The sequence below is a fragment of the Diorhabda sublineata genome, chromosome X, assembly GCF_026230105.1.
Source record: "Diorhabda sublineata isolate icDioSubl1.1 chromosome X, icDioSubl1.1, whole genome shotgun sequence".
NCBI classification, from domain to species: domain Eukaryota; kingdom Metazoa; phylum Arthropoda; class Insecta; order Coleoptera; family Chrysomelidae; genus Diorhabda; species Diorhabda sublineata.
The window spans coordinates 33,701,683-33,713,665 of NC_079485.1; the positions used below are offsets into that span (position 1 = coordinate 33,701,683).

Consider the following 11,983-nt stretch of genomic DNA (forward strand, 5'->3'; position numbering starts at 1 on the left):
ATCTTTGGCATTAGAAAACAATTTGACAGATTTGGTTAAGTAGATCGTCCTATGTACGGAGACTAGATCGGGCCTTTCTAGCTTCCGTGATTCTATGTTATGTGGAAGAATTATTGCCATTTCATATGATCCTTTCTATCTTAACACGCTAGCGGTTGAATGTGACGGGTTGTTTCGTTTGTTTTTGATGTTTTGAATGCAATTCAAGGCTAAAAACCATGTTAACACGTACCACAGAATGCAAGTTCCAAGTTTTTGAATTTAGTGCCTGCAATCCACATGCGCACTAGGTCGAATTGTCATATTTCGCATTTTGATCTCAAAAAATCTGAAGTAGTATTTCTCGAGAAGAATTCATTGTTTTATTTTTTTCCATAATAAATCAAAATTGTGAAGTTGATTAGAAATGTTTTATCAAACCCAAACACAGCTTCCGAAAAACCCTTCAAGTTTACGGAAATTTTGGATGTGAATACCTTTCAAATGTCATTTGTCATTTTTCCTGAAATTTAATAACTAAGAAATAGGTAAATAAAAATGATTTGGAATTTTGTGTATACTTTATATAAATAACATAAATAATAGATCTGAATTCTGTTTTCATATATATATATATATATATATATATACATTCTATTATTTCCTTTTCGGTATATATACATATATACATAGGAAACTATAGAATGTTCATTATATATGGTTGCTTTGGAGTTGTCCTATTTTATGGAGTGTCCAGATATTTAGATATCAAGCCAAAAATTGAAGGAACTATTATTATTAACTTGGAAAATGGCTGCCCCACCTCACCATTTTATGCAAAATTTGAATAATCCTCAGCAATCTGGTAAGAATTTTTAATTTATATATTTATATTAGTTAAGGCTTTTCATTACAGCTATGATTTCATATCAGTTTCAACAATCACGTTTTAGCTGACTTATAAAGTACAATTAGTCCACTCACATTTGGAGTTTCACTTCTGAATTAGAGATAATGAGCTATTAACCTTTATTTTGTTCAAGTCTAATAAAATCTCTTATTCATTCTTGAGATAACACTTATTTTAATTTTTCATTGCAGTTATCAATCCGAGGGATTAAAAAGGCCATGTGTATAATTTCATTAAAAAAGTTTAGTTTCATATACAAAATTGATATGCTTCAGGATTTTTCCTGTCGATTGAAAATTATGAAGTAAATAGAATGTTACTTTAAAAAATGACTAAAATCATTTATATTAATTTATAAAATATATTTAATATTTCTCATTTATTGAATTTAAAAATACTCAGTGGAATATTTGAAGTATATTTTAATAGGTAATATTATAGTAATATATTCATATTAATAATATTAAAAAAAATAATAATAATATTAATAGTAATATATAATAATAGGACTCCTTTTTGGTACACTTAATCTTTATCTATTTCACCATTGACTAAAAATGTTTACAAAAACAATTTTCCATAATTTTAGATACCAATGTTTTAAAAAGTGGTTCTTATTCATTTGGGGTGGGGTCGGTAACCCTTTAACAAAAATTAAAATTTTAAACAAAGTCAAGTGCCACTATAACAAATTGTAAAATTTTTATATGAATAAAACAATGTATAAAATTGGTAAAACTAATAAGGAAGTTAACTAATAAAATTAAGAAATGATCCACAATGTTTCTAAAAGTTTTAAATAAAAATGAAACGTACAGACTTTTCTGTTCAAGGAAATGTATGTTTTTATACAAGACATTTTGTTTAAAATTAAAATATTGAAACATTTTCAGTGAGATTCTTATTCTTGTGTTTCTTACAAAGCTTTTCTATTTTTGGATGATATGGATTCAAAATTATGTTTATATAGGAAAAAACTTGTTCACACATATAGGACGATCCCAATGTTAGAAGGATTGTGAATGTCACATTTTTAGGCACATAACTTTATATTGCAAAACTAACTCAACAATTCAGTATTTTCATTTATTTATCCTGAGGATCACCTAAAACTTGTCTCAGTTCTACAAATTTTATCTTTCATAATCATAATTAAATATGGTAAAGCTCAATATCTTGAATTTCAATCCATGTTGAAAGTTAATCATTAAATAGAATTCTAATAAAATCCATTAAGTCTGGTTTTATCAAGAAGGAGAACATGTTACCATATTAATCAAACTCTTGACTTCTTTTGGCAAATTCTTCTTTGTAAAGTCATTTAGTTTAACATTTCTTTATTAAATGCAGTATAATCACAAGTATCAAGGTTGGGTGAGTATATATTTAGATTTGGAAACTATTTATATGTATGGAAGGTTATACTGTGAATTTTCATTTTCAGTGACTTCCAGGAATCATACAAATCTAGAATAGTTCACCTGATCCTTGCAACTCAAGGTTTAGTTTGCTAAGTTGATTTGCACTTTCCATTTCCTTTGAAAATAGTTTGAATCTTCTGTGAGTTGATGAAGAATGATCACCAATGTATTTGACAACTTTTTTTCAGATTTAACACTTCCACTCGAGGTTTTTGCGCACAAATTTGAATAATAAAATGAAAACCCAAAAGTGGTTGAACAATGTGTCCAGTAAGAAGAGATCTTTGTTCAAATTATAATTACCTTTGGCAGAATTGAGCATAGAAAAGCGAATTTAGCATTTTTTGGTTCTAATTCAATATCATAATTTCTATATTTACTAAGATCACTTTGATACCATATAAGCCAAAGTACATTGAACCATTGCTTGAAGTAACATACTATTGTCATCAGTAATTCATTTGTAGCTGATGGTAATATTATTATTAATTCTATAAATTCATTTCATAGTAAATTCAATACACGAAAATGAAAATTTTTAGAAATCATTCACATACATAAATACGGGAAAGTTATCAATGATAAAAAATGTCTAAACAATTTAAGTAAAATTTATAGTTCTATTTTATAAAATATAATGCAACTTTGAATGATTTGATTGGTGATTGCTACATAATTTAGAGATTTAAAAAACAAGAAAAAATTAATTTTTCTTGTTAAACAGAATCCTATGTTAATTTTATTTTTATATTCATGATGTAGGTATTAATTAAGATGATTACACAAATTGTGAGTGTCAAGTTATATTTTGATAAAGGTAGAAGTCTAAGTTCAAGACAAATTATAAGAAACTTGTTTAATTTCTACTTCTTAGGCCTCTTTTACATGGTAATTTATCGTATCTATATATTTAGATATAATTTTCCATACAGGCATGAGAAGTTCTTTTGGGCTATCACCTATGCAAACTCAAATGACTTCAGGAAGTATGCAGAATACTTTACCAACTCAAATGCCTGTCCAAATGTCTAATCCAATGGGAAGTCCAATGGTGCCTCAGATGACTAACCCAATGAATGGAACTATGGGAAACCAGATGAATCCTAGTATTAATGGAGGATCACCGATGCTAAATCAAATGAATCCACATTATAGTATGAATAGTCCAATGAATGGTAGTCAAATGGCACCCCATCAGACACCTACTCAAATTCCTATACAACAAAGACCTATGGGTAAGATATTAATGTATCTGTTACAACTGTGGGCCGCTTTAAACAGCCACAACGAGTTGTGAATCTTTCTTAACATCCACAACGACCGTGGCTATATGCTGAGGACCAGTCGTGTCGTGTCAGTTATAAAAGAGCCACAACACGCTTAGAGCGTTCAATATTTGCCATCACTAATCAGTGTAAGTTTGTAAAGCACAAAGTAAAATGTAACTCGAAATGACATAATAATTCTGCTTGTAAGAATAGATAAATCAGTTCGATAAATACGAAAATTTGAACAAGACCAGTGCAAGACTATGATAAGGATATGTTTAATATAAATATATAATAAATTTTAGTACCAAAAAAACTGAATACCTTTTTTTAAATCTACTATTAATTTTAAACAACAATTTAATATCAATTATATATTATCCTTTATCCGTTATTTAACATTTGGATTTTTGGTGGAATGTTTATGCCTTAAAGGTTCTTGTATTTTCTTTGTTTTTTGTTTACTATCTAATAATTTAATTTTTCCAGTTTTTGTCACAAGATATGAGAACAAGTTTTTGTGAAAAAAAACTATTAACAAATTATAAATTGAAACAAAATAGTTGAAATCTATCTTTATTAGTACATACATACATTTATAAAATATTTATCAACATGAATTTATCTAGTTCTACTACAGAGGACTGTAATGTAATTATATCTAAAGGGTCTACAGAAAAAAATTACAAAGACAACTCATCCTCAAGTGATTGTAATAGTGATGTGATTAAAACAATAACACAAGAGTCTACAAATACAAATTATAACGAAGTAAGAAATGGAGAATTGTCTCTTATGGTAAATAATGAAACAGACAACTCACGATTAATTGAGAGTGATTTGATTTTAAAATCACAGAAGTCATCAACAGACAATATATCAGCAAATAAATGCAATAGTGGTTGTAGAGATTTGATTGAAAAACTACCACAGAAGCCAGCAGGTTTAACTGATAATAAAGAAATAATCATTGCCGAATCGTCTTTTTCTACTAAAAATTATGAAACACACAATTCACCACCAACAGATTGTAATAGTTATGGTCATGCTTTGTCTAAATCAATATCAGGACAGGTAAGAACGAGTACTTCAAAAATACAAATTGCAGAATCACCTCCTTCTACAATCAATGATGAAATAGACTACTCACCATCAGCTGATTGTAATAACTGTTGTGATTTGAACACAACACCGCAAGGCTTAAAAAGTAAAAGTAATGAAACTGTTGGAATGTTTTCGCATAATTTTATGGAAACTCCAGATGCATCTCCAGAGAGTATTTCTATATCTCATGCATCTCCAAAAAAAAGAAAATTTATTGACAAACTTGATTCACCATCTAAAGGTCTCTTTACAACTATTGAAACAGATACTTCAGATTCTTGCAATTTTTTAATAGATACAGGTAAATTTATATATATGTTATGGTTAAAATTTTTTTTTAATTTGGACTAGGGAAAACTAGTTTTCACAAACCCCCTTACTAGTGTTAATGACAGTGGCAGTGAAAACTAGTATTAACTGCAATAAAATTTAATGGTACATATTGTACTCATGTACCCATAGGTAAACATTTCTGCCAGAGATTTATTACCTATTTACATTTGAGTAGGAGATTTATTCCTTATTGTATACTCATACGCTTATATCAAAGCTTCAATAGACTAACCTTTTAGTCCTAATAATTTTGTTTGGTTAGGTTAGGTTAGCTTGTAATCGCCGATTGAGCAAAAAAATAATATTCAATGTAATTTAAAATGTTATGAACGCTTCAGTTGCTCAACTAGTAGAATAAATTTTTATTTTATTATATTTCACGTACTTTTTAAGTTTTAAAACAATATATAATTTTTTAACTGGAAACTCTGGTTTTTATTAGAATTCTTTAGTGGCAACTAGTTTTAAATGATGAATCAATTAAATGAGAGAAAAGCACTTTTAACTAGCCAATTCTAATATTTTCTAGTCAAAACTAGTATTTTTTAGTCGAAAGTGTACATAACTAGTTTTAACGCCGATGGTATTAGTCAACACTAGTTCTGACCAGTAAAAACTGGTTTTAACGGAATGGGACTGTGAAAATTGGTTTTCCTTAGTCAAAACTGGAATTAATTGTAACAATTATATAAAATAAAATAATGAACTTTCACACATATATGTGGTGCTTCCAATATATATTTTCTATTATTACCTCCAATTTAATAATGTTTGTCAGACTCATTATCTTATAGCACTTTTGTAATGTATTTTTTAGTAGCTATTTCTGTCACTTTTCATTTTTGATGACCAAACACTTCCTTCAAATAATGTGTTTGTATTTAAATGGAAACACGATATGGCTGTATTATAAAAAATATTGGAGCTAGTTTATATTTGATGACAATATGAAGTGCAAGATTAACGATCTCTTTCCAGAATGATTGGAGTTAATTGACTCTTAATTAGTTATTGGGGCTTATTGACATTTGACAGAATGAAATTGAATGTAATTTATGTTTGTGGGTATGTAAGTTGAATTAATAGTTTTATTTTTTTTTTAGAATATGCGCCAACCTTGAATCATCATGAGATGCCACAACCAACACCAGGAGTTGCTCCAACGCCACCATCAGTACCTGTCCAGCAACAACAACAGCAGCAATCTAAAGAATTTAATACAGCCTCGTTATGTAGATTAGGACAAGAAACAGTACAAGATATTGTTAGTAGAACACAAGAAGTTTTTCAAACATTGAAACAAATACAGGTCAGTTTAAAAGTAAATGAAACTTTTGAATTTGGTAGCTTCTACTTAGTGACTAATAGAACAGATTCAAACATATTACTACTTCTTAACTCTTTTTTGTAGAATGAGTATAAACCAAGTTCTTTCTTCATTATTATTATCATCATCTACATTCAGAATAAGCAATTTATTATTCATTGATCAACAAATGGAACATTTATAATGACAAGAGAATTTGTATTGATTAATAAACTATTAATTGTTATTGTAAAGATTTTTGAAAAATTCACCCTATATTCAGAACAGTAACATAATTTTTTTTACTGAAAAAACTATTTGGAAAATTTTTTTGGGTCGAGTTCTTTGTTTGGTTCTGTAATAATCTTATGAACTGTTATACTTGGTAGAAAAATTTTGTTCGTTGAATAGAATATAATTTGTTTTTATAAGTTCATTTTAAAAGTATTATTCATAGAAAAAATATGTTCTTACAGGAGTACTGTAGAATTTACAGCATGCTAAATTGAGTCCTTTAAATATGTGAAGTGAACATATCAGTAGATAGGAGTGAGAAAAACTTCAGCTTACTTCAAACATTTTTGTCCATTTCTACTAAACACAAACGTTTATTTAGTTATTTCTAAATTTCATTATGATCTGTCAGCCCTTCTCTTTTCCTGATTGTTCTGAATTAGTTTTAATTTTATTCTATGAGTCTACCTACCTCATTGTTGATACCAAGTTCAGACTATATAAATATAATGATTTAAAACTTACGCAAAAATGTAAAAGTACTATACTTGTACTTAGTACTTCTTAAGAATTTATGAAAATTGCAATGAGAGTGATAAATGTACACTACACTTAGCAAAAGACACACCAAGACTAGAAGGAAATTCAACTTATATATTCAATATGTAAGTACATGTGCACAGTCAACTACACCAACTTTAAAATTAACCTATTATACACGGTCAAAATCTTAAAATATTGGACCAGTTAGTAAAGGATACAATGCATTGGGCATTATCAGAAGACCAGAATCATCATAACTGGTGATAAAAAGTTGTTATTATAGGTAGGACTCTCTAAAGAAGTTCAAATACTGGTGTTCGACAGGGAGACAGTCTTAGGCCAAGTCTATTCAACATCGTAATGGATCAAATTATTGAGGAAGTAAACAAAGTCAATGCAGGATACAGAATGGGTCACCACTCCACAAAGGTATTGTTTTATGCAGGCGATGGTATTGCTGTAGCAGAAAATGAAGACGACTTACAACGTCTACTATATAAGATGAAAATTTCTGCAGAAAAATTTGAACATCTCAGTCAACAAGACACAATCAATAGCAATATCAAAAAATCTTATTAGATGCAAATTGGTAGTCGATAGTGGAATAATACAGCAGGTATCAAGATTCAATTATCTGGGAGTGAATATATCTAGTGAAAGAAACCTGAGAATAACAATTTATAGTAAGTTAGAAGGTGAATGTTATAAATACAAAGTTTTTTATAATTTTAATGTCGCATATCTAACGATAGGTCATTATTGATTGAGTCGAAATACATGTCTTTGATTTATCGTGACCTAAAATTAACTTTACTACTTTTTAATGACATTCTAGTAAATTTCACCTCGTCTTTTACAGTATTGTATTTCATGCTTAGATGTTACATTTAAATTATAAATTATTGAAAATATTGTTTGGTTTCTTGTAGAGCTAGATAACTTCATACGTTACAATATTATAATCTGGATAAATGGATTATAAATAAATAAATAAAAACAACATTAAATAGCAATTAATATGGAATATATATGAATTAGATTCGTAAACAATTATGAAAGTGTATAAAGTATAATTTTCAGGAGTATCACTACTGTACAGAAGTATCATTTTATTAGCAGTACGTTGTACTCATTTAGTGAACATATTTGCGTCGTTGTTAACAAAATTGAATTATGGGGCTATGTTTATTGAAACTATACCTACATACTTTATAAAATGGTTTTTCTCTGAGTTTCTAGGTTCGTTTGTGGAACACTGACATCCTCTAATAAATTTATATGAACGGTGTATACAGTTTGTAATTTATTTTCAAAAAAGAAAAAAAGAATGAATATTTTCAAACTTTCATTTTTTAGAAGTTTATATTTTTCTGACAAGTGTCATTTTCAGTCAAATATTACCTTATAAATGATGATGATATTAGTCTATAATACATAATTTATCTTCATACTTCGTAGTTGTGACAGTGGACGATCCCGAATCGTTGTGCACATAGGCCCACTTAAAACTACTAGAGCTTGATGTCCTCGCAAAAGCCAGTCAATGTAACTGAGCAAACTGTTAGGCTTGCCAATATCTTTGAACCTCGCAAGTTTGAGTACTGGACCAATGATTCATGTTTTGATAGGAAAATAGGTGATTCAATTTTTCTTTTTGTCAGTTGGTGAGAATAATATTGCATTTGAAATTTTGTATATAATGCTAATTTTCAGCAATATGATTAATAGATAGAAAAGATATTTGGCTTTGGAATATATTAATTATATAAAGTGTTGGAAAATCGAAAAATTGTACTAAAATTGCAACTCCGCGAAGGGTATTTATCACTTTTAAATAAAACACCCTTTATTTAAATATATATCATTATAACTGTTTTTTATTATTATTTCAGCCTCCCAATGGCACTCCCCAATCATTAAATGCAAGCAATGAGAAAAAAGCCAGAGTTCAAGAGCTTCTTCGTACCATTAGAGTTCTTTTCAAAAGATTGCGTCTTATTTACGAAAAATGCAATGAAAATTGTCAGCTACAAGGCATGGAATATACACACATTGAAAGTTTGATTCCTTTCAAAGACGAACTAGACCCGAAACACGATGAAAAGAAAAACTCAGAGGCATACCGATTAGCATGCGAGGAAAGCAAAGAAGTGATGGAGCAAGTTATTCTGAAAAATAAACAGCTCAAGGAGGTTATAGATCACTTAAGGCGTATAATTTGGGAAATTAACACTATGCTCACTATGAGAAAGTCATAGCTATTTTTTTTGTTAATATTTATTATGTAATATTATCACAGAAACACATTTCATACTTTTTCATATATTACAGTAATAGTTTTGTTCACTAACAAATTGTTAAACTTTATTATTGTGTGAATGCGAAAATTTCAGCCTGAGGTTTTGTGAAATGTAAATTGTCTGACACTAGATACATGGATAAATTTAAAAACACGGAAAATTTATTCCGTTATTCTGAAAAATAAAAGGAAGGTTATAGATCACTTAAGGCGTATAATTTGGGAAATTAACAATGTGCTCGCTATGAGAAAGTCATAACTAATTTTTTTGTTAATATTTATTCGATAATATTAACACATTTCATACTTTTTTATATATTACACTGACACTACATATATAGATAAATTCCAAAACACTACACTTATTTTTCAAATCACATTTCAGTCAGCTGTAGATGCGACAAAGAGTCAATATCATATTGTCATGACATTGAGTTTGCTTTAGAAATCATAGTACGTGCTGTTTAGTCTGACCCTAAATATGTTCAGTAGAACATCGATAAGAAAAAGAAAACAAGTTTTCAGAAATTCGCATTATTAATAAACAGAATGTTAATTTAAGTAATGTAGAAATAATTATATAAGTGAATATTATTGTAACAATGACTGTTATGGGCCATTGTGAATGGTGACATGAGTGAATAAATTGTTTTCTTGGTACCGTCACGCCATTCTTAGAAACATACATCTTTCCTGAATTTCTATTTAACTTTCTTTGATTTATTTTCCAGGACTTATCATTCCTTGTACATTTTCTTGTTCTTGATCTTGTGGGTTGTAGTGGATTTTCGACAATCTGTTCGCCTGGAATAAATGTTAACATTGTGAATAATTTCCAGGAAGTTCTAGTTTAGTCTAGTCTTTATTGAAAATTCAAGAGGGACACGTCAGATATAGTTACACAATCAAATTTTTCATAATTTATTGGAAAAAAATGCCTGACCTAGTCGTATTCGGTAGGAATGACCATTTTTTTGTACTTTTTTTATAATAATGACAACACCTAGTTACAGGGGTTTGATTTTGTATTAGACTATAAAGACTAAAATATTTTTAGGTTATAATTAGTCAAAATATATTACTAGATGAATTATAGTTCGAACTTGGACAATATTCGGACTCAGGGTCACTAAAATCCTAAATATCTCTAATATTTTCAGGATCCATCACGAAATATTATTAATCTTTACCTAAACAACTTGTAAGTAAACATACGACTTCCAGACGATAGCAACAAGTTTAAGAATAAAAGTAGTTCAACTCCTGACATGTACCATTATTATTCTGAAATTTACGCATTCCCGGATTTGTACCATTTTTATTCCGAATATTTTTTGTTTTGACACCCTTCTCATGAACAAGTGCCGCCATCTTTTGCTAAAAAATCGCAATAGGGACATAGACCAACGTTATACTGAAAGATACATTAGCGATTTTAGTAGAGAGCGTATATTTGAAACAACAGCTTGCGTTGGAATAGCAAGGGGATTTTTCTTCATCTGTAATATCTTTTAGGGAGTCGGTAACCTTACCACAATAAATATATGTATTGTATATATAGTGGGTCCGGGCATCAACAACACATTGGACTTTCAGGCCATATTTTACAGATTTACTAGGTAAATACATTTTAAATTTGCACCTACCTCAAAAGCCGACCAGTATTTCATCGACAGTTGCATTGGCTCCTAAGCGTAACTTTATTAAGAGTTTTGGTTAAATTTTTCAAATACATATGATATCGCTGCAGCCGGGTCAGTTTTTACTTTTAGGATTCTCTCTTCATGAGTGTCGAACCTTAGGCAAGCTAATAAAACAGCAAATTTTTTTGCTGACATTACCAGTCGAAAAATTTCACGACCAGTTCCGTCTGTTGAAAAGATTGATTCAATGGCCTTATTATTAGACTTAAAGGCCGTAGTTAATAGCAGAAGTCCAAGAAAACCATTTATTTCAATGGATTTTGTTTCTTAGTATTCTGTGCGATTCTGATTGCCTGGTTTATTACGAAATCGCTGAATTTTTAAATTTGTATATTGCACAACAAATTTGAATATTTGCCTCCGTGCTTTCAGCTGTGCAATTTCTGGTACAACATTTTTATTCCCTGGCAACTTCAATATGTTATGCGCTGCTGTTCTCACGTTTCGGGTTGGTTCGGTGGTCGCCCATTTGTTTGTATTTGTTTTTTCTGTAAAAATATTTTGTGTTTGAAATACTTCGTCACTGTCGTTTTCACTTTCGGTAACCTGTATTCCATCTTCATCGCTAGAATCATCACCAGAAAGCTCACTCTCTATTTCGTGATCTCTTGTAATAGCATTTTCGATAGTAGTGTTGCTTTCGGTATCACTATCTTGGTCTGAACCTTCTGTATCACATTCCTCAAAGTACGCATTGCTCAAAGTCTGTAGGTTTAACTGTTTTTGGATTCTTAGACATAGCCACTAAAGTGAAAATATTACACTAATTGCGCTGCGGAGTCCCTCGGACTCTAAGATCTTTGTTACACTTACTTGTTTTGATAATAGACTAAAGAGCACGAGATGGGTTTTCCCATCATAGGAAGGTATGAAATAGCGCCTA

General features: G+C 29.6%; 1 protein-coding gene across 2 annotated transcripts; it reads left to right on the forward strand.

Moving 5' to 3' along the window:
• Nucleotides 1-254: 254 nt before the first annotated feature.
• LOC130451404 (mediator of RNA polymerase II transcription subunit 30) lies at nucleotides 255-9,601 on the forward strand. 2 transcript variants are annotated; one of them, XM_056790395.1, is made up of 4 exons: nucleotides 255-844; nucleotides 3,243-3,545; nucleotides 6,119-6,324; nucleotides 8,991-9,601. In XM_056790395.1, the coding sequence occupies exons 1-4, from the start codon at nucleotides 790-792 to the stop codon at nucleotides 9,354-9,356; spliced, it is 930 nt and encodes a 309-aa protein (XP_056646373.1). In that variant the 5' UTR covers nucleotides 255-789; the 3' UTR covers nucleotides 9,357-9,601. The 2 variants fall into 2 exon arrangements, with proteins under 2 accessions (XP_056646373.1, XP_056646372.1); XM_056790394.1 differs by lacking the exons at nucleotides 255-844; nucleotides 3,243-3,545 and adding an exon at nucleotides 4,063-4,983.
• Nucleotides 9,602-11,983: the final 2,382 nt, after the last annotated feature.